This window comes from Mytilus californianus, unplaced genomic scaffold (genome assembly GCF_021869535.1).
Source record: "Mytilus californianus isolate M0D057914Y unplaced genomic scaffold, xbMytCali1.0.p SCAF_2, whole genome shotgun sequence".
Classification (NCBI taxonomy): domain Eukaryota; kingdom Metazoa; phylum Mollusca; class Bivalvia; order Mytilida; family Mytilidae; genus Mytilus; species Mytilus californianus.
In genome coordinates this window covers 109,807,118-109,830,823 of record NW_026262668.1, presented here as the reverse complement: position 1 = coordinate 109,830,823, position 23,706 = coordinate 109,807,118, and the positions used below count along the sequence as shown (strand labels likewise).

Genomic DNA, 23,706 nt, shown 5'->3' with positions numbered 1-23,706 from the left:
TGGGGAATGGATCCCCCATTTTTTTAATATGTTTTTCATAATTATTTATTTTGTTGTTGTAAATATTTTTATTTCGAAAAGTGACTTTTCGTGTATGGAATCACCAATTAAAACGATGCAACAAACTTTCGTATAATTACAACGGAAGACAAAAAATCAACTTCTTTTCCTCCACAATCTTAGATGAAGATCGCAAAGTACTAACAACTTGTGACCACTGAAGGTTAAAGATTGCATTCATTTTGTAGTGGAAACTTATATTGAAACATTGCATTCCATTTATCATTGAAAGACAATACTATGACTGGCAGATATCCGTTATTAATGCAACCATGAAATTATTGATATTTTCAAACAAAAATGGATTCATCCTTCATGGGGTATCCTTGTACTATGGACACATTCTTGTTTTGAAATGTTCGTGGATATGGTTTATTGAATGTTGTGTTCAATGGACTTTTTTTTTTGTTGTTGTTTTTTTTTTATCTCGAAAGCACTAATAAAGTCTGGAATATTAATAAGTCAGGGCTATAAGGGTTTTCATTGCATGAATCCAAAATATAAGTTAATTTCAGTATGAACAGACAATTAAGCTGGTTCTCGCCTGACTACTACATTCTGTTAAGTGTAGCGTAATTACAAGCGGACTCCAGTTCAACAAACAAACTTCTTAAAATTATAATTTTAGAGTTAAAATCATGATTCAGGAAATAACGTTCTTGAAATAAATACCACTCAAAAGAAATTGGGCAAAGCTTCCTCTGATCCGGGATAACCTGTTATGGCCAATAATATTGGTAAAAATAAAACAATTAACATTCCAGAAAGCCAACTTTTTCAAAAGTATTTTTATGCCCCACCTACGATAGTAGAGGGGCATTATTTTTTTCGGTCTCTGCGTCCGTTCGTTCGTCCGTCTGTCCCGCTTCAGGTTAAAGTTTTTGGTCAAGGTAGTTTTTGATGAAGTTGAAGTCTTATCAACTTGAAACTTAGTACACATGTTCCCTATGCTATGATCTTTCTAATATTAATGCCAAATTAGTTTTGAGCCTAATTTCACGGTCCACTGAACATAGAAAATGATAGTGCGAGTGGGGCATCCGTGTACTATGGACACATTCTTGTTTTTTAGTAAGTTAACTTTAGTATGTTGTTGATCTGTACAGGTAACTAACAACTACTGAATTTTCTGAACATATACTGAACAGATCTTAATATTGACTGCAAGCGAATTGTCTGAACAGTACTGAATTTACCACAGTGGATAAGTCTGAAAATTGACTGAAAAACTGAAAAATGGCTACAATAAGTTATTGTTTAGTCTTTTTAGAGCTGTTCAGATCAAAATGACCTTTTCAGACTAAAATTCGATTGCTAGTGCATACATGTTTAACTACCTCAATAAATTGCTTCGCCGAGTGCAGCTGGATACGACCGCAGAGGGGTAAAAATGGACACAATATTCGCGCTTGATACAGGTCTGAATTTGGATTGTAATTAAATATTTGACACATCATAGGTTTCTGACACAGAATAACTGTAGTCAAAGAACTTAGAATTGGTTATATGATTTGAATTTATATTCAATTCTTTTCTTTTGTGCAATACACTATGCTGTTGCGAATTGAAGAAATTTTCTTTTTAATTTCTGAAATCTGAAATGAGAAAAAATTGCCCCCCCCCCCACAATTTCTTTTTTACCCCCCTCCCCCCCCCCACCCTCCCCAATTTTTTTTCACCTACCCCCCCCCCCCCCCCTTTTTAAAAAAAAAATTCTTTCCCTCCAGATATGGTCATAATCTCAATTCAAATTTCCAATGGAGTTTGCAACCATAATTACCCATTTAAAAACATCATAAAAGTCTTAAAATAGAAAATGACATACATAATCATGGCTAACATTTTTAATAGTAACTTCTAAAAATAAATTGACAGCTAATCACCTCAAGACAATACAACATTTCTTTATACATAATTTAAAAGAAGTGTAAGGGAGGTAATCCAAACATAACATTGTACTTTTAAGTAATTGTCCTTTTACCAGGAATCCCTTGTTTTTCCCCCTTTTTCCTAAACGGTTTGAGCCATAACCCCACAAAGCCAATCCTAACCATCCCTTTGTGGTATGGAAACTTGTGGTCTAATTTCAGAGAGATCCATACACCTTTCCACAATTTATTGTCTGGAAACTAGAAAAATGCTTATTTAAGCCCCCTTTTGGCCCCTAATTCCTAAACTGTTAGGGAGCTACCATTTGATTTTTATGGGGGGGCTAGGATGAAAAATTTGGTCCTGCATTTTTTTTTAGTTGTAATCTCTGTCCTGCCTTTTTATTTTCCACTCTATTTGGTCGTACCTTTTTTTTTTTATTAATTTATCCTGACTTTTTTTACATAAATTGTCATCCTGACTTTTTTTTTGGCAAGTTGCTCATCCTGCCTTTTTTTTTACTCAAAACTCCTGTCCTGCCTTTTTTTCAAATTTCATCCTAGCCCCCCCGGAAACCAAATGTCTTCGGACGTCAATGACGACTACCTGATACCAATATACGACCGCAAAAATTTTGCGGTCGTATAAAAACGATGGGGAGGTTTCTTTGTGGACCTGTTTTACTTTCTTCAAATGATTTGTGTATACTTTTTTTTGTAGATAGCTAAGACACTAGTACACTATGGATTAATAATAAACAAACTTTACAGAACACAACATTTTTCTTAAATAAACCTTAATAATGTACACTAATGACCAAAACCTTAACCAGATAATTACGGAAAAAACAGCCAAAAGCATCTGTCATTATTGATTGAGAGAGTTGCAATATAAGTTTTAGTACAATTAAATAATTTACAAACTGAAAATAAATCATAAGTATATATCCTTTTAATCATGCCAGTAAATAAGCACTAAATAAAAGGTGGATTGGTCGATTGCATCCTCAGGCACTGAAAGTCCATACGCAACACCATTGACCAATGCTTGTACAAATGTTAAAAGCATACACACATGAAATTAACTTGTCACTTGTTTCTAGAATAACCTTCATTATTTATGCATGAGACCAAAACTTGGGAAAGTCAAACACAAAAGCATGCAAATAAAAAAACCAAACAGACTAAATGTAAAGTATATTTTTTAGTCTTTAATGAATTATTAATGAATACATTTTGGGGTTTTGTTTTGTTTCCATTGGTTTCTGTCTTATTGAATGATGTATAGAACCACATCTCTTTTTATTCAAATATATGAGCCAAAAGTTTACTATCTTTCAATGGGAGTTGAAGACCTCAAAATCTTGCACAAGGTCATGTTTTTCTCCAACTGTTAATAACGTCTTTACACTAAATCCATTGGATGTGGCGATGTGTACTGATTGATATTTTAGTCTTAGATACATGATTTTTTTTTTATTAGTTGTGAATGGCTTTGAACTAGCTGTCAGTAACTGCGAGTACTCTCAGATCTGTACTTAGTCTCAATTTTGTTGTTAGGGATGAGGGATGGATAAATACCCTGCAACGTCCGGTCTGTGTTTTTGTTTGACATTTTCTGCTTTGTATTGATCTGATGAGTTAAGCTTTTATCAACTGATTTTTATAGTTTGTTCTTATGTTGTGCTGTTACACCACTGTCCCAGGTTAGAGGAGGGTTGAGCGCTCACAAACATGTTTAACCCCGCCACATTCTTTATGTGCCTGTCCCAAGTCAGGAGCCTGTAAATCAGTGGTTGTTGTTGGTTCATATCTGTCATATTTGTTTTTCATAAATTGTTTTGTTATAAATTAGGCCGTTAGTTTTCTCAATTGAATTGTTTCATATTTTACACGTAGGGGCCTTTTATAGCCGACTATACTATATGGGTTTTTCTCATTGTTGAAGGCCATACGGTTGCCTATAATTGCTTACATCCACATCATTTGAACTTTGGTGGATAGTTGTCTCATTGGCAATCATACCACATCTCCTTATTTTTATGTCAGCTAATAAAATACTCTTCATTACAATCCAAATCATTCACAGTGTCCATGAGAGATGACGAATGAAATTTGTTTCTTTAAAAATTTAACCATTTTCATAAACCATATGTCATAGCATATTATTGCAGTAGGCAGCTATGAATGCGGCTAAAGAAATAAGATATTTCTCTCAATTGCATTAAAGTCATTTAAATAACTTCTTGAAGATATATCAAATCAACATTATATCATAAATTCATAATAAATCATCATTTTAGATATTGGTTAGGAGATTTTCCCAACAATCATTTCTGTACTAATCCTAGGTTAAATCAGGGTATCTAGAGTAAAACAAATGTAATGCAAACTACATGTGTTATGTAACAAAGCACTGCAAGTCAAGACAGACCATTAGACAATGGCTTTATTCATTCTCTGCTATGATGAGACCATATATATATCATAACTATGAATTGTTAGGATCATATTGTTGAGGTAGTTTCAGTCCTACAATGTTAGCACTAGCTTCAATACTTCTTTCTCCTTTTCCTCCATACATTTCTGTTAATTCCTGAAATGAAAAAAAAAGTTTACATTTGGGAAAGTATTTAAATACATATTTGTTTACCTACATTTACATACTTCTGAGTATAAAAATAAGAAGTGTGGCGTGATTGCCAATGAGACAACTATCCATTACAGAAATAAAATGCTCCGCTGGGCGCAGCTTGATACGACCGCAGAGGTCTAACCCTGAACAGTTGGGGCAAGTATGGACACAACATTCAAGCTTGATACAGCACTGAATTTGGATTGTGATTAAATATTTGACACAGCATAGGTTTCTGACACAGAATGAATGTGGTCTAAGAACTTAAAAAATTTGAATTTACCTATTGAAACCATATCATTATTATTTGCTTTTATATATAAATCAAAAATAACCAATTTAAAATGAAAAATTTTAAAGAAAAAAAAAGGAAAAAAAGGAAAGAAAAATCCCCCCCCCCCCCCCAATTTTTTGAACCCCCTTATGATTCATCACCCCCAAACTCAATCCCAGCCTTCCCTTCGTGGCATGGTATCTTGCAGTACAATTTCAGAGAGATCCATACACTTGAACACAAATTATTGTATGGAAACAAGAAAAACGCTTGTTTTTTGGCCCCAAATTCCTAAACGTTTAGGGCAATTACCCCCAAACTCAAACCCAGCTTTTCCTTTGTGATATGGAACCTTGTAGTGCAATTTCATAAAGATCCATACACTTACACACAAGTTATTGTCCTGAAACTAGAAAAATGCTTGTTTTTTTGCCCCTAATTCCTAAAATTTTGAGTCAATTACCCCCAAAGTCAATCCCAGCCTTCCCTTTGTGGTATGGTACCTTGCAGTACAATTTCAGACAGATCCATACACTTGAACACAAGTTATTGTCTGGAAACTAGAAAAATGCTTATTTTTGGCCCCTTATTCCTAAACCTTTTGGGCAATTACCCCCAAACTCAATTCCAGCTTTCCCTTTGTGATATGGAACCTTGTAGTACAATTTCAGAAAGATCCATACACTTACACACAAGTTATTGTCATGAAACTAGAAAAATGCTTGATTTTTGCCCCTTTTTTGGCCCCTAATTCCAAAAATTTTGAGGCAATTACCCCCAAACTCAAATCAAGCTTTGCCTTTGTGATATGGAACCTTGTAGTACAATTTCATAAAGATCCATACACTTACACACAAGTTATTGTCCTGAAACAAGAAAAATGCTTGTTTTTTGCCCCTTTTTGGCCCCTAATTCCTAAAATTTTGAGGCAATTACCCCAAAAATCAATCCCAGCCTTCCCTTTGTGGTATGGTACCTTGCAGTACAATTTCAGAGAGATCCATACACTTGAACACAAGTTATTGTCTGGAAACTAGAAAAATGCTTATTTTTTGCCCCTTTTTGGCCCCTTATTCCTAAACGTTTTAGGCAATTACCCCCAAACTCAATTCCAGCTTTCCCTTTGTGATATGGAACCTTGTGGTACAATTTCAGAAAGATCCATACACTTACACACAAGTTATTGTCATTTAACTAGAAAAATGCTTGTTTTCTGCCCCTTTTTTTGCCCCTAATTCCTAAAATTTTGAGGCAATTACCCCAAAAATCAATCCCAGCATTCCCTTTGTGGTATGGTACCTTGTGGTACAATTTCAGAGAGATCCATACACTTGAACACAAGTTATTGTCTGGAAACTAGACAAAATGCTTATTTTTGGCCCCTTATTCCTAAATGTTTTGGGCAATTACCCCCAAACTCAATTCCAGCTTTCCCTTTGTGATATGGAACCTTGTGGTACAATTTCATAAAGATCCATTCACTTACACACAAGTTATTGTCATTAAACTAGAAAAATGCTTGTTTTTTGCCCCTTTTTTTGCCCCTAATTCCTAAAATTTTGAGGCAATTACCCCCAAAATCAATCCCAGCCTTCCCTTTGTGGTATGGTACCTTGCAGTACAATTTCAGAGAGATCCATACACTTGAACACAAGTTATTGTCTGGAAATTAGAATAAACTGCTTCGCTGAGCGCAGCTGGATACGCCCGCAGAGGTCCAACCCTGAACAGTTGGGGCAAAAATGGACACAATATTCAAACTTGATACAGGTCTGAATTTGGATTGTAATTAAATATTTGACATATTACAGGTTTCTGAATAAATGTAGTCAAAGAACTTGAAATTGGTTATATGAATTGAATTTATATTCAATTAAAGATTTCTTGCTGTTGTGCAATACACTGTGCTGTTGCTCAATACTTAGTAAATCTGTTGTCAGACTATAAACAAATAAAGTTCAATTAATTCTCAATGTCATATTAGAAATTTATGAAAATCAAAAGGGAGCTTACATCAATAGATATAAACAATTCACCAAAGTTTCATGAGAATTGCTGACAGCATTTTTGAGTTATTGTCCGAAAACTGGGAAATCCTCCTTTTTTAATGAATAAAACCCCATAACTCAGAAATGTAAAATTTATAAAATTCTAAAGGGAGCTTACATCAATAGATATAAACAATTCACCAAAGTTTCATAAGAACTGCTGAAAGCATTTTTGAGTATTTGTCCGAAAACTGGAAAATCCCCCTTTTTTTAATAAAACCCTGTAACTTGGAAACTTAAAATCTAAAATTTATAAAAATCGACGGGGAGCTCATGTCAATAGATATAAACAATTCACCACAATTTCTTGCAAGTTGGTGAAAGCATTCTTGAGTTATTGTCCGAAAACTGGAAAATTCCCCCTTTTTTAATGAATAAAACCCCATAACTCAGAAATGTAAAATGTATAATGTAAAATTTATAAAATTCTAAAGGGAGCTTACATCAATAGATATAAACAATTCACCAAAGTTCCATAAGAACTGCTGAAAGCATTTTTGAGTTTTTGTCCGAAAACTGGAAAATCCCCCTTTTTTTTTTAATAAAACCCTGTAACTCGGAAACGTAAAATCTAAAATTTATAAAAATCAACGGGGAGCTCATGTCAATAGATATAAACAATTCACCACAATATCTTGCAAGTTGGTGAAAGCATTCTTGAGTTATTGTCCGAAATATGGAAAATACCCCTTTTTTTAATGAATAAAACCCCATAACTCGGAAACATAAACTCTAAAATTTATAAAAAACGAAAGGGAGCTCACGTCAATAGATATAAACAATTCACCAAAGTTTTATGCAAATTGGTTAAAGCGTTTTTGAGTTAATGTCCGACATGTTGACAACGGACGGACAGACGGACGGACGGACAGACGGACAACGGTATACCATAATACGTCCCGTAAACGGGCGTATAAAAATGCTTATTTTTTGCCCCTTTTTGGCCCCTTATTCCTAAACGTTTTAGGCAATTACCCCCAAACTCAATTCCAGCTTTCTCTTTGTGATATGGAACCTTGTGGTACAATTTCAGGAAGATCCATACACTTACACACAAGTTATTGTCATTAAACTAGAAAAATGCTTGTTTTTTGCCCCTTTTTTTGCCCCTAATTCCTAAAATTTTGAGGCAATTACCCCAAAAATCAATCCCAGCATTCCCTTTGTGGTATGGTACCTTGCAGTACAATTTCAGAGAGATCCATACACTTGAACACAAGTTATTGTCTGGAAACTAGACAAAATGCTTATTTTTGGCCCCTTATTCCTAAACGTTTTGGGCAATTACCCCCAAACTCAATTCCAGCTTTCCCTTTGTGATATGGAACCTTGTGGTACAATTTCATAAAGATCCATTCACTTACACACAAGTTATTGTCATTAAACTAGAAAAATGCTTGTTTTTTGCCCCTTTTTTTGCCCCTAATTCCTAAAATTTTGAGGCAATTACCCCCAAAATCAATCCCAGCATTCCCTTTGTGATATGGAACCTTGAGGTACAATTTTATAAAGATCCATACACTTACACACAAGTTATTGTCCTGAAACAAGAAAAATGCTTGTTTTTTGCCCCTTTTTGGCCCCTAATTCCAAAAATTTTGAGGCAATTACCCCAAAAATCAATCCCAGCCTTCCCTTTGTGGTATGATACCTTGCAGTACAATTTCAGAGAGATCCATACACTTGAACACAAGTTATTGTCTGGAAACTAGAAAAATGCTTATTTTTGTCCCCTTTTTTGCCCCTTAATAATAAACGTTTTGGGCAATTACCCCCAAACTCAATTCCAGCTTTCCCTTTGTGATATGGAACCTTGTAGTACAATTTCAGAAAGATCCATACACTTACACACAAGTTATTGTCATTAAACTAGAAAAATGCCTGTTTTTTGCCCCTTTTTTGGCCCCTAATTCCTAAAATTTTGAGGCAATTACCCCCAAAATCAATCCCAGCATTCCCTTTGTGATATGGAACCTTGTGGTACAATTTCATAAAGATCCATACACTTACACACAAGTTATTGTCCTGAAACTAGAAAAATGCTTATTTTTGGCCCCTTATTCCTAAACCTTTTGGGCAATTACCCCCAAAGTCAATCCCAGCCTTCCCTTTGTGGTATGGTACCTTGCAGTACAATTTCAGAGAGACCCATACACTTGAACACAAGTTATTGTCTGGAAACTAGAAAAATGCTTATTTTTGGCCCCTTATTCCTAAACCTTTTGGGCAATTACCCCCAAACTCAATTCCAGCTTTCCCTTTGTGATATGGAACCTTGTAGTACAATTTCAGAAAGATCCATACACTTACACACAAGGTATTGTCATGAAACTAGAAAAATGCTTGATTTTTGCCCCTTTTTTGGCCCCTAATTCTAAAAATTTTGAGGCAATTACCCCCAAACTCAATTCAAGCTTTGCCTTTGTGATATGGAACCTTGTAGTACAATTTCATAAAGATCCATACACTTACACACAAGTTATTGTCCTGAAACAAGAAAAATGCTTGTTTTTTGCCCCTTTTTGGCCCCTAATTCCTAAAATTTTGAGGCAATTACCCCAAAAATCAATCCCAGCCTTCCCTTTGTGGTATGGTACCTTGCAGTACAATTTCAGAGAGATCCATACACTTGAACACAAGTTATTGTCTGGAAACTAGAAAAATGCTTATTTTTGTCCCCTTTTTGGCCCCTTTATAATAAATGTTTTGGGCAATTACCCCCAAACTCAATTCCAGCTTTCCCTTTGTGATATGGAACCTTGTAGTACAATTTCAGAAAGATCCATACACTTACACACAAGTTATTGTCATTAAACTAGAAACATGCTTTTTTTCCCCCTTTTTTGGCCCCTAATTCCTAAAATTTTAAGGCAATTACCCCCAAAATCAATCCCAGCATTCCCTTTGTGATATGGAACCTTGAGGTACAATTTCATAAAGATCCATACACTTACACACAAGTTATTGTCCTGAAACTAGAAAAATGCTTGTTTTTTGCCCCTTTTTGGTCCCTAATTCCTAAAATTTTGAGGCAATTACCCCCAAATTTAATCCCAGCCTTCCCTTTGTGGTATGGTACCTTGCAGTACAATTTCAGAGAGACCCATACACTTGAACACAAGTTATTGTCTGGAAACTAGAAAAATGCTTATTTTTGGCCCCTTATTCCTAAACCTTTTGGGCAATTACCCCCAAACTCAATTCCAGCTTTCCCTTTGTGATATGGAACCTTGTAGTACAATTTCAGAAAGATCCATACACTTACACATAAGGTATTGTCATGAAACTAGAAAAATGCTTGATTTTTGCCCCTTTTTTGGCCCCTAATTCCTAAAATTTTGAGGCAATTACCCCCAAACTCAATTCAAGCTTTCCCTTTGTGATATGGAACCTTGTAGTACAATTTCATAAAGATCCATACACTTACACACAAGTTATTGTCCTGAAACTAGAAAAATGCTTGTTTTTTTGCCCCTTTTTGGCCCCTAATTCCTAAAATTTTGAGGCAATTACCCCAAAAATCAATCCCAGCCTTCCCTTTGTGGTATGGTACCTTGCAGTACAATTTCAGAGAGATCCATACACTTGAATACAAGTTATTGTCTGGAAACTAGAAAAATGCTTATTTTTGGCCCCTTTTTGGCCCCTTATTCCTAAACGTTTTAGGCAATTACCCCCTAACTCAATTCCAGCTTTCCCTTTGTGATATGGAACCTTCTGGTACAATTTCAGAAAGATCCATACACTTACACACAAGTTATTGTCATTAAACTAGAAAAATGCTTGTTTTTTGCCCCTTTTTTGGCCCCTAATTCCTAAAATTTTGAGGCAATTACCCCAAAAATCAATCCCAGCATTCCCTTTGTGGTATGGTACCTTGCAGTACAATTTCAGAGAGATCCATAAACTTGAACACAAGTTATTGTCTGGAAACTAGACAAAATGCTTATTTTTGGCCCCTTTTTCCTAAACGTTTTGTGCAATTACCCCCAAACTCAATTCCAGCTTTCCCTTTGTGATATGGAACCTTGTGGTACAATTTCAGAAAGATCCATACACTTACACACAAGTTATAGTCATTAAACTAGAAAAATGCTTGTTTTTTGCCCCTTTTTTGGCCCCTAATTCCTAAAATTTTAAGGCAATTACCCCCAAAATCAATCCCAGCATTCCCTTTGTGATATGGAACCTTGTGGTACAATTTCATAAAGATCCATACACTTACACACAAGTTATTGTCCTGAAACTAGAAAAATGCTTGTCTTTTGCCCCTTTTTGGCCCCTAATTCCTAAAATTTTGAGGCAATTACCCCCAAAGTCAATCCCAGCCTTCCCTTTGTGGTATGGTACCTTGCAGTACAATTTCAGAGAGACCCATACACTTGAACACAAGTTATTGTCTGGAAACTAGAAAAATGCTTATTTTTGGCCCCTTATTCCTAAACCTTTTGGGCAATTACCCCAAACTCAATTCCAGCTTTCCCTTTGTGATATGGAACCTTGTAGTACAATTTCAGAAAGATCCATACACTTACACACAAGGTATTGTCATGAAACTAGAAAAATGCTTGTTTTTTGCCCCTTTTTTGGCCCCTAATTCTAAAAATTTTGAGGCAATTACCCCCAAACTCAATTCAAGCTTTGCCTTTGTGATATGGAACCTTGTAGTACAATTTCATAAAGATCCATACACTTACACACAAGTTATTGTCCTGAAACAAGAAAAATGCTTGTTTTTTTACCCTTTTTGGCCCCTAATTCCTAAAATTTTGAGGCAATGACCCCAAAAATCAATCCCAGCCTTCCCTTTGTGGTATGGTACCTTGCAGTACAATTTCAGAGAGATCCATACACTTGAACACAAGTTATTGTCTGGAAACTAGAAAAATGCTTATTTTTGTCCCCTTTTTGGCCCCTTTATAATAAATGTTTTGGGCAATTACCCCCAAACTCAATTCCAGCTTTCCCTTTGTGATATGGAACCTTGTAGTACAATTTCAGAAAGATCCATACACTTACACACAAGTTATTGTCATTAAACTAGAAAAATGCTCTTTTTTTTCCCCTTTTTTGGCCCCTAATTCCTAAAATTTTTTGAGGCAATTACCCCCAAAATCAATCCCAGCATTCCCTTTGTGATATGGAACCTTGAGGTACAATTTCATAAAGATCCATACACTTACACACAAGTTATTGTCCTGAAACTAGAAAAATGCTTGTTTTTTGCCCCTTTTTGGTCCCTAATTCCTAAAATTTTGAGGCAATTACCCCCAAAGTCAATCCCAGCCTTCCCTTTGTGGTATGGTACCTTGCAGTACAATTTCAGAGAGACCCATACACTTGAACACAAGTTATTGTCTGGAAACTAGAAAAATGCTTATTTTTGGCCCCTTATTCCTAAACCTTTTGGGCAATTACCCCCAAACTCAATTCCAGCTTTCCCTTTGTGATATGGAACCTTGTAGTACAATTTCAGAAAGATCCATACACTTACACACAAGGTATTGTCATGAAACTAGAAAAATGCTTGATTTTTGCCCCTTTTTTGGCCCCTAATTCCTAAAATTTTGAGGCAATTACCCCCAAACTCAATTCAAGCTTTCCCTTTGTGATATGGAACCTTGTAGTACAATTTCATAAAGATCCATACACTTACACACAAGTTATTGTCCTGAAACTAGAAAAATGCTTGTTTTTTTGCCCCTTTTTGGCCCCTAATTCCTAAAATTTTGAGGCAATTACCCCCAAAGTCAATCCCAGCCTTCCCTTTGTGGTATGGTACCTTGCAGTACAATTTCAGAGAGACCCATACACTTGAACACAAGTTATTGTCTGGAAACTAGAAAAATGCTTATTTTTGGCCCCTTATTCCTAAACCTTTTGGGCAATTACCCCCAAACTCAATTCCAGCTTTCCCTTTGTGATTTGGAACCTTGTAGTACAATTTCAGAAAGATCCATACACTTACACACAAGGTATTGTCATGAAACTAGAAAAATGCTCGATTTTTGCCCCTTTTTTGGCCCCTAATTCCTAAAATTTTGAGGCAATTACCCCCAAAATCATTCCCAGCATTCCCTTTGTGATATGGAACCTTGTGGTACAATGTCAGAGAGATCCATACACTAGCACACAAGTTTTGTCTGGAAGTTACAAAAATACTTATTTTTGGCCCCTAATTCCTTAACTGTTGGTACCATAACCCCCAAAATCAATACCGACCTTTCTTTAGTGGTATTGAACCTTATTGTAAAATTTCATAGAGATCCATACACTTAAACTAAAGTTAGAGTGCGAAAACCAATGTGTCTTCGGACGACGACGACTACGCCAACGTCATACCAATATACGTTTGCGGTCGTATAAAAACCAACAAAAAATAAGTATGACAGACAGCAACCAATGACAACCACTGTCTTGGGACAGGCACATAAAAAATGTGGAATGGATAAACATGTTTGTGAGCACTAACCACAAACCAGGACAGAGGTGTAACAGCAAATTGAGGCCCATTCATGGCTTCTTTGATGTTGTTACTTGTTATTTGTATAGACTGACTTTACGTTCTGGGGTACATCATTTCCAAGAGCTTTAATTGTTGGAGTGGTGTAATGTTATAGATAGATCAATATCAATTTCCCTTATACATCATTTGGTATCGTGTGGTGGGGTGCCTACTTGAAGTGTGAGTTCAGTCATCCACTGGGTGAAACCAAACAAAAATAACATTGGTATTTGCTGCTTCTCTACCAAGCACATAGCATTTAGGATTAAAAGCACAGACTGATAGGCTCAGAATTATAAAGAAAAATGTGTCTTTATAGGAAGTGTTTCCTTCCAGTCAACTGAAGCTGTTGCCTTGTGTACTAGAATACTAAAATTTCTATGCATACATGTATATTCATATATCAAAAAACATGTTATCATCCAGAATATGGTTGTAATATTTGACATTGGATGCTAAGCAGTCATTAAGTTTAACTTATTTTATTCGTTCATACATAAATATTGAACCTAATCTAAATTATAGACTGCCTCTGATTATTGATTGAATATATTATTACTCTTGATATAATCTATGTTTAACAATGTTTTTTTCATGTTTTTTATTACAGTTTTATTTTGTCTAATGTAAACAATATTCTTATTGTAAAGGGTTACTGTTGAAATACATTATCTAAAATATCATGAAGTAGATATACTTGCAAAAGTATTAGCACTTACATTTTTATTATTATGTGTCATCCTCAAAATTACTGAATGATGGATATATCTTCAATGAAGGTGGTCTGCAGTTTAACTTTAATGTAGGAATTTCAATCCTGAATGTGTTTTTATTAGATTTTTTTGATAGAAGTCACCACAACATTTTATGCATTTCTCATTATCATAAATGTCTGAATAATACATGCTGTCAAAGTCAGATTGATTTTAGGGTATAAACATATGACACTTAACAAAGACAAAGCAACTCTCTGTAATTCAGGAAAGATTCAAAAAGAAAGTCCAAGAAAAACACAGAATTCTCTTGCACGCATCTATATATAGTTGTGTACAACTGAACAATACATTATAAGGGCTTTGAAATCATGTGGATTTTTTATTAACATTAGATAATAAGCAGGGATAGCAAAGATAAATTATGAATATATCAATAATTATTCTGTAATTTTGGGAAAAAAAATGATCTTAATGACGTAAAATGATACATTTAACTGAACATTTGTGCCAATCAATTGTATTTCTATATCACAACATCTGTAAATATCTACAACAGTGGTTTCTAATCAAAGAAGACTGCCACAAATTTTATACTTTCATATTGCCTTAATATTCATATACATCATGTACATGTACATGTGTAATTATGTTAAACTACCTACATACATAACATTTAGTGTTTTAAAGCATACCTGATGCTTTCTAGTACTCTGAAGTAGACATAAATAAGTATCAGCTACATGTACTACATCATGTTTCCCCTGACAGTACTTTTCACTTGTTACTTTGTGATTTTTAAACTGTTCTAACATAAACTGGTATGTTGGACACTCTGTTACGTTCTGCTGAAATGACAAAAAATTATACTACAATTAAAACTAAAAAACATTTTATTGTCATTTTCTTACTTTTATTTAAATGCAAAACAAAACAAAAATAAAAAAAACTTGTGGGGAGTTCCACGAAAGCCTGTGTCTCGGCTGCGATTGCTGCTGTCAGCTGCAGTCTAAAAGTGTAATCATGGTAATGTTGACTTAAAAAGTGAGTCCATTTATCAGTAAAATACAGAATTTTAAAAAAAGAAAATTTTTCTTTAAATGCTATTTCATGGTCTTGAAGATAAGCATCTGTCCAAGTTTCATAACAAACCATGAAGGTTTACAATTTTATCAGGTCAAAAAAGTTTAATCCCAGACTGTCTGTAAATGTTAACTGTAAAAAACTAGGTCAATCTATCAGAATTTAAATACTGGAAATGGACAAAATATATTTTCAAAAGTTTGCTTCAGACATTATCTCTTAATCATAAAAAAGCTTCTGCCAAAGTTTCATAAAATACGGAAAAATGAAAAAAATTGTTTTCAAAATTTTGCTCTGGATACTTTATTTTGGTCATAAACAAGCTTCTGTCCAAATTTCCTAAAATTCCATGAAGGTTTGATAAAGTTATTGATGTCTAAAAAAACTTTAATCACAGACTGAACCTAAATGTTGACACCGCCGACAGAATCTAGGATCGCTATGTCTCGCTTTTGAGACATAAATGTTGCAGGCTCTACAAAAATGAGTATTCTTTTCTGGTTTTAGATATTGTGTTATTGATGAGCACAGGAAGTTGCATATTACTGAATCATAGAATCTGATTTAAAGATGTTGTATTTGCATATAAAATGAGCACACACTAAAATGATTTGCCAGCTTTACTGTTTATGAGAAAGTTTCATGTTGAAAGTCTTTAAGATCAGCTTTTACTACATGTACAAGTACTTAATAATGTCATCATGAGCAATATTAATTATCTATGAAAATTAAGGTCAAGGTGAACCCTATCACATGGAAATGTACACCTTAACTTGGGGAAGATCCTCATGAATGGGTATTTGAAATTTTTTACCCTTACTGCTTGCAGGTATTATTATAACAAGAGAGCACACGATGAAATGTCTCACCTGCTTTACTGATCATGATTGAATTTATGTTGAAAGTCTGTAATATGAAGGTTTTACTACAAGAATCACATACACTTAACATTATTAATAATCAATGAAAATGAGGTCAAGGTCAGATGAACCATGCCAGACAGACATGTACACCTTACTATCATTTCATACATACAGTGTTTTCCCTAGGCTATTCAAGCATTGCGGTACCGCTAGGCATAAATTTCGACCGCCATGCTTTCATCATTGCCGCAATGCATCCCGCTATTTGTGAAAATTATAACTGTGTAAAATATTTATTATCGATATTTTGAAAGTGAAGTGACAAGTGACAACACTCCACAGGTGTTTTAAACTCATCCGACTGATAATTGGATGCATCACGTCGCGCGTGCCAGGATTTTACAACCTTCTTGATTAGTTGGTTATATATCGAGACTTCGGTTACATGATAGAAGTTGCCAGTTAGCTGATAAATAAATAGTCAGATTAATCTTCAATGCATATCTTTCTGTACTTAATAAAAAAATTAACCTTTTCCAGTATAAATTTCACCTTTAAAACGGGTGTTTGACATCGTTATTTTACTGTGATCATTAAAAAGTAGAAATTTAAAATTTGGTATTGCCTCTGGTAATATAAAATAAAACTAACGTAATTTCACCGAGAATGGACAAAACTTTTGTTTTAATAAAGTTTGCAGTTTTTTTATCAGCTATATTTACATCGATGAATTATTTTTTGATTGGTCACAATAATCAGTTATTTTTAGATTAGTCGCGGTTGATTGATTATATCAAAGAATACACATCACTGCCACCGGGCCGAGCAAAAGACGTGTCTTACGAAAAACTTTCAAAACATACGTAGTTATTTATGGAAATATTGTTTTTAATAAACTTGTGTTGTTCTTTTTTTATTTCAATGGGTCACATGAAGCTTAAGTATAGCAGATTCATTTGCCGTTTTTTACACAAGTAGGGCTAAATTTCTTTCACTTCGGCAAGATAGGATTTTTACAATTATGAAGCGTTGTAAATAAATCGGACAGGGATGTATTTAAAAAAAATAGTTACAAATTGTCATGAAATAAAATGTCAGCTTAGCTTCCAAACAATGTCATTCGTATGTCCGTATGTCAGGTATTCTTCATTGACGACTTCTGTAATTAACGCAAATAAATTTTGTTTTATTGTTTCCTGTAAAATCTCTGTGAAGCAATGATGACATTCAAAGTTTTATTTAACAACTTGCTGTTGATGCTGAAATCAGCAAACTGAGGACACTGTTAGTGAAAGAATGTAAAGACATGACATTTAGGCAGACAATGAACAAAGTTGCCAGTCTCTTGTCTGTCCAGGTATGCAGCAATTGGTCTTCTTTTGCCAGTTTCAACAGCTGATTGTGAAAGGTGTTTTTCATGCTTAAACAGAGTTAAAACACCTTTGAGAAAAAGACTATGCCAAAAAGTGCTGAATTGCTTAATGCATATATCAATTGAAGGACCAAAGGAGGAAGATTTTGATTTTGAAAAATGTGTGGTGACCTTTGGAAAGTTGAAACAGAGGAAGATATCAACAAAATAATGTGTACATGGCATTAATTTGTAAATAACTATTGCAGACTGGATTATTTTTATTATTGTTTATAAGGTCTTTCATTAATTCCTCTCATTGTTTATAAGGTCTTTCATTAATTCCTCTCATCTATAATAAATACTTTAAAGTTCCATGACTTATATGAATTGCTGAACCTATAATAAAACAATTAGATTGGTATATGGCTTTAAACATATAAATTATGTAGTGTAACTAATTCTGGAAAAAGAAGCATCGCGATCCGCGTTGCAAATTCACCATGGAACCACCATTCATGAAAAATTTTCTAGGGAAGACACTGACATATAGTGACCCTATTGCTTATAGTACCTGAGAAATAGACTAAACTACTGCAAACTTAACATTGACCAATTAACCATGACAATGAGGTCAAGGTCATATGAAGCCTGCCAGACAGACATGTACACCCTACAGTCATTCTATACACAAAGCATAGTCATATATACATATTTCTCTAATTCTTAGGCAATTTAACCCTTTTCGGACCCATTGTATAAAAAAATGTAATCAACGTGTGGTTGCTGCTGATCTCAGATGATTGGATGAGTTTAAAGGTCATAACCTTTATCAGCTCACTGGATGAATCAAAATATGCTAACATGTTACAGGTGTTAATGAAATTGACAACTTTGTGAAATGTGGAAGGCACGTGCACTCAAAGGGGATTTTCGTTTAAAAAAAATGAAAATTTATTTGATAATCATTAGAGAAACAGATTCCTACGTAGTTACTCGTGGATTATCGGATTTCATCTCGATTGGATAAATCCTTTAAAATTGATAATTTAACTATCTCGATTGAATAAATCCTTTAAAATTGATAATTTAACTATCTCGATTGGATTAATCCGATAATCCACTGGTACCAATGTAAGATTTTATATATACAGTATCTGATAAACTGACAAAACCATGAAAACTTAGCATTGATCAATGAACAATGAAAATGATGTCAAGGTCAAATGAAACCTGCCAGACAGACATATACACCTTTCTATGACATTCAATACACCAAATATAATGCCACTATTGTTCATAGTATCTGAGAAACTGACTTAGCAACGAAATCTTAAAAGTTGACCAATGAATCATGAAAATGAGGTCAAGATTAATTGAACACTGTCAGACTAGAATGTACACCTTAAAATCATTCTATACACATGGGCTGGGACCAATATATATAATTTTGTATGTGTTAGATTATCATGATTATTACAGCATGCAAAATGATTAGATGCATACTATAAAAATTATCAATTGCAATAACACAAACGTTTAGCAAACCTTTGAATAAATATAACGTAGTTCTTTTAATAGACTGCGGAATAACTGAGCATTGGTAGAGGGACTTGTCATTTTTCATAAAGTCAACGTTAATTTGGCGCTTAGGTCAAAATAAATTTAGACACAAACGCTGATTCTCTGGGTTATACTAAAGACCTGAACGTGGACCTGAAAAGACCTGAATAGACCTGAAGAAATACTACTCGATTTATTCAAATTACAATTACTTTAGGATTTTCTTCAAGTTAGAATTTTATTAAAGGTACAGATCCACATGATATTAAAAATAAAATGTTTTAAATAAAAGACAAATTTTTGATGCCAAAACTCGGACCTGAATGAATTAATGAAAAGACCTGAACGGACCTGAAATTCTGCGATCAGACTTATTCAAACTTCAATAGCTGTTTTATTTTTTAATGGATTTCCTTCAATTTTAGATTTTGTGAAACGAAAAATTCAATATATTAATAATATTTAAAAAGAAATTATGAAAAATATTTTTGAGGTGTCAAAACTCGGACCTGAACGGGAATTTAAATTACCTGAAATGACCTGAAAATCTCCGGTCTGATTTATTCAAGTTCAAACTGTTTTAGTTATCAATCAATCTCCTTGAAATTTGAATTTTGTAATAGAAAAGGTATAATATTTTATTGAAATGATAAAGAATTTTATAAAAAAATATTTGTTTAATTCCAAAAATCGGACTAACGGGGAAATAAAAAGACCTGAATGGACCTGAAAAATACGGATAGATGTATTTGAACTGACAGAACTTTTTATTTTTCAATTGATTTTATTCTTTATTAAATTATATTAAAGAGAAAGACTGATTTTATGTATACAGGATTTTTTTAAAATAATAAATACCATGTTCATGTTGAAACCTTCTCCATCAAGTGAATTCCACTTATCAAGAGTATGTGGAATAAAACTGTTCTTATAGGCTGTGGTCCGACACTGAGGAGTTTTAAATTCCCTTTTATTTCTCAGACCATACTGGACATTAGTGTTTGCATACGATAAGACATCAGCAGCAATGTAATTAGGAATATCTCCAGAAATAGTTTTATGAAGAAACAATAATTTATTTTTCTGACGTCTATTCTGGAGGGAATCCCACCCTAATTCCTTGTATAGTTTCCATCTAGGAGTTCCCTTTCGAAGCCCAGTTACAATTCTAGCAGCAGCTAGTTGTGCAGACTCAATTAGATCTGATTCTTCTTTTGTGCAGTTATCCCAAATTATGTTCCCATATTCCAAAATAGGCCTTATAAATGCAATATAAAGTCTTTCCAGAGACTGTCTATCAATCTTATGTTTTAAATATCTCATAATATTAAGACGTCTACAAGCTTTTGAATAAATATCCTGTATGTGACTTGCCCATCTGGCATTAGATGATAGGGTTATATCAAGATGTTTATGTTCTGAGATATTTTCTAGAGGTGCATTATTCATGCATAATGATGTGACATCAATATTACTTTAAAATATTATAAGTTTTACAGAATTCAAAAGAAAACTGAATGAGGACATAAGTCCTTGTCCAGTTTTCTTTTCCACTGGTTCACGAAAAGTTAATATAATCCACTGCCAATTAAGAAATGAGGCTAGTGATCTAAAACATCATCTCTTCTGTGATCATTTGTCAGACGACTCTGTATGTGCCTGTGGAGACCCGATAGAAGATAATTTTCATTTCTTTTATGTTTGTCCATTTTACATTTATCAGAGATATGAGCTCTTTCGAAAACTAAGGAACTTTGATAATGTCAATCTTGATGTCCTACTACAGGGTTGCTCAGACTTAAATATTGATGAAAACACAGAGATATTTACTTATGTCCAACAATATATTCATGAAACTGGAAGATTTTTTATAATATTTCATGTGATAATATAACTGTTTAGAAATCAGCCTATAACCACAGTGTACCACTCTTTAGTCTTAGTTAAAGACAAACCTAACCTCTAACACAAAAAACAACCAATTGTGTTTAGCATCCTTTTGCAAATAAATTTATAAATATTTTATTTCATATTTTGTATTAGTAATTATATTTAAAAAAAAAAAAAACCAAGAAATTAATAGTCTTGTAATAAGATGGTATACTAAATTACTTATGTATTGCAAAATAAGGGCCAATAATTCTTGTTATTCATATAAATAGAACAACTTTGTTGCAGTGAGTTTGTGAATTTGATGAAAAATATCACTTAAACGATCTATTTGATTCCTTACCAACACTTATTAATGTGGTATAAAATTCGACACCACTTTCAGTAGATCCTGCAATGACCTTGTTCACATAGTTATTATTTATATATGTATACCCAATAAAATATTTCAAGAATTAAGTGGGGGGATTGCCTCCCCTGACTCACTGCAACAACGTATGATCTATGAATTTATCAGAAAATTATATTCTATCATGTTATTCAATCCATCTTGTATGGGAAAGGATTTGTATAGACACTGCCTTTTGTCCAATCCCTTTGTTTAAATGTACATTTGTCATGATTTGATATTTGAACAATAAAATATTTTGAATTGAATTGAATGTTGAAACCTGGACCTAAAGGGAAAACAGGATGGTCCGTGGAAAATTATTCAAACTAATTAACTTGTTTAAATTGTATTTATATAAACTTCTATAAAAACAGGTTTTAAGTAATAGTTATACACCGAGGGATAGGTGTGTCTGGATAAGAAACCCCGTCGGCCGGAGGCCGGAGGGGTTTCTTATCCAGACACGCCGTATCCCGAGGTGTATAACTAACTTACACCCATTCTAAACCCTATATTTGTTAACATTGATTATTAAATGAAAAAAAAAAAACTAAAGCATATTTATTGACAATATCAAACCATGATTTATAAGAATATTTGTTTTATTACATGAAACCCCACTAGTAACCTTTCTTTGGTTATCTTCGTTCAAACTTTGCCGACAAGTGAGTATATTTTACAAATGTCAAAGTTGCTGTTTTGTATATTCCCGTTAAATCCATGTGCTAATATGGATCAGCAGGTCAAGGTCGACTGTTTCGTGTATTCTTATTACAAACAAAAAATACATCATGCTCCTGATATACAGTTGTCAATATGGACGGGTATAAGACGGACGACATTTTGTGGCAAGCGTTGGATTTGGTGGAAGAGACTAAAGATAAAGGCAATATTATAACCCAAAGTACTTACCGGAATCAGTTTAATAAAGGTAATCATAACTGTATTTTATATCTTACGATTTTATCAAAAACAAAAGCCCCCCCCCCCTTCTCGAGAATAAACAAACATTCATATTCGAGCATACTAAGGGATAGGTGTGTCTGCATTAGAAACCCGACTACCAGACACGCTCAACATACAATATTTAATATTGAGGAACTCCCTTTTTTGGGGGGCAATCAGGGGCTGATCCAGTTGGGGGTTCCCAACTCAAGAGAAAAAGGGGAGGGGGGTCCAACCCGTGGAACGCCCACCCCAGATCGGCCACTGGGTAAACGGGGGGGGGGGGGTCCGGGAATAAGAATCCCCATTTTTTTTAAAGATCAATGCTTTAGAATAGAGACATATGACTGGGATAAAAAAAAATGCCTTCAAACAAAAGAGAATTTAAAGGATTATTTTTGTATTCCATATAGATGCTTATTGGAATTTCCTAATTTCTTATGTTCATGCTATTTAAAAAATAATCAATTTCTTTTGTTACGAATAACAATAGACTTTGTTTGCGGGATGTAGAAGCAGGGGTTTCCAGAAACCCCGCTCGTCACACCCTGTGGTCAAAATCCATTGTTATTCGTAATAATAGATCTATTCAATTTACACTTGTTTCAGAAATAGAAACTATGAAGTATAACAATAGAACTGGGGTGTAAACTGTTATATTTACATATTGCATGTAATCTAAAGACGTGTGTTCGTCGATTGGAATGTATTAATGAGGGGCCTGATGGGTTATTTTCGTTCTTCGTAATCGGCGCATTTTCGCTATCGTGATCCGTTTTTCTACATATTTTTTTTTTTTATATTTTCGTGATCCGTGATCATGGAAATTTATTTTCTGTGAATCGTGATTGACAAAAAAATCAACTCGTGAATCGTGATGAGACCCCCCATCAGGCCCCTCATTTATTACACGAGGCGTGTGCCGGCTGTAATTCACACCTTGTAGTAGGTGATAATTGGATCAATGGTCTAAATAAACCGCCATGTCCTTATTTATTAATCTTTTTTAATTGAATTATCATTTAATCTTGATACACAACCTAAACATTGCTCAGTTAAGTTGAGGGCCTCAGGGAAGATTAGTTTATTGCAACTAACTGAGTTTACGTACCCTCTTTAAATAAAGAATTTATTATTATTATTATTAGTTACAAATTTTACTATGTTACCAATTTTACTGTAAACTTTTACAACTGCTAATTTTTAGTTAATTCATTAAAATTAAATATTTTTATCGAAAGTTTCTTTTGGCTCTTCTTGAATGAAAATGCATGTGTTTTATAATCTACGTTCAGGTCTTTAGTGTAACCCTGATTCTCTTAATGTTCAGTGCTTTATTTATAAGTAAATACAGAGTAAAAAATGCAATTTTATATTCGCCAATATATAATATCTGATTGAAAACAACATAATTTTTTGATAAAAAGCTTGTTTGTTTGCAAATTTTGATTAATCTTTACATGACTATGTTCCAGAAATTAATCATATCTGTACCGAATGTGATTTTATAGTAAATC

General features: G+C 33.9%; 1 protein-coding gene and 2 long non-coding RNA genes across 8 annotated transcripts; 1 reads left to right on the top strand and 2 right to left on the bottom strand.

Annotated features, from left to right (window-relative positions):
- Positions 1–4,185: 4,185 nt before the first annotated feature.
- On the bottom strand, positions 4,186–19,052 carry LOC127730749 (protein FMC1 homolog). The gene is made up of 3 exons (XM_052239278.1): positions 18,949–19,052; positions 14,799–14,951; positions 4,186–4,524 (listed from the first exon to the last, which is right to left on the bottom strand). Exons 1-3 carry the CDS (start codon positions 19,018–19,020, stop codon positions 4,420–4,422), a joined length of 330 nt encoding a protein of 109 aa, XP_052095238.1. The 5' UTR covers positions 19,021–19,052; the 3' UTR covers positions 4,186–4,419.
- Positions 5,096–12,986, top strand: LOC127730751 (uncharacterized). Of its 5 annotated transcripts, none has more exons than XR_007995266.1 (3): positions 5,096–5,195; positions 12,039–12,386; positions 12,549–12,986. It is a non-coding gene; the product is annotated as an uncharacterized LOC127730751 (long non-coding RNA). The 5 variants fall into 5 exon arrangements; XR_007995269.1 differs by lacking the exon at positions 5,096–5,195 and adding an exon at positions 5,653–5,980; XR_007995268.1 differs by lacking the exon at positions 5,096–5,195 and adding an exon at positions 6,049–6,293.
- LOC127730750 (uncharacterized) lies at positions 5,190–11,120 on the bottom strand. 2 transcript variants are annotated; one of them, XR_007995265.1, is made up of 4 exons: positions 11,075–11,120; positions 10,858–10,912; positions 8,643–9,104; positions 5,190–5,435 (listed from the first exon to the last, which is right to left on the bottom strand). It is a non-coding gene; the product is annotated as an uncharacterized LOC127730750 (long non-coding RNA). The 2 variants fall into 2 exon arrangements; XR_007995264.1 differs by lacking the exon at positions 10,858–10,912 and having other exon boundaries at positions 8,643–9,159.
- Positions 19,053–23,706: the final 4,654 nt, after the last annotated feature.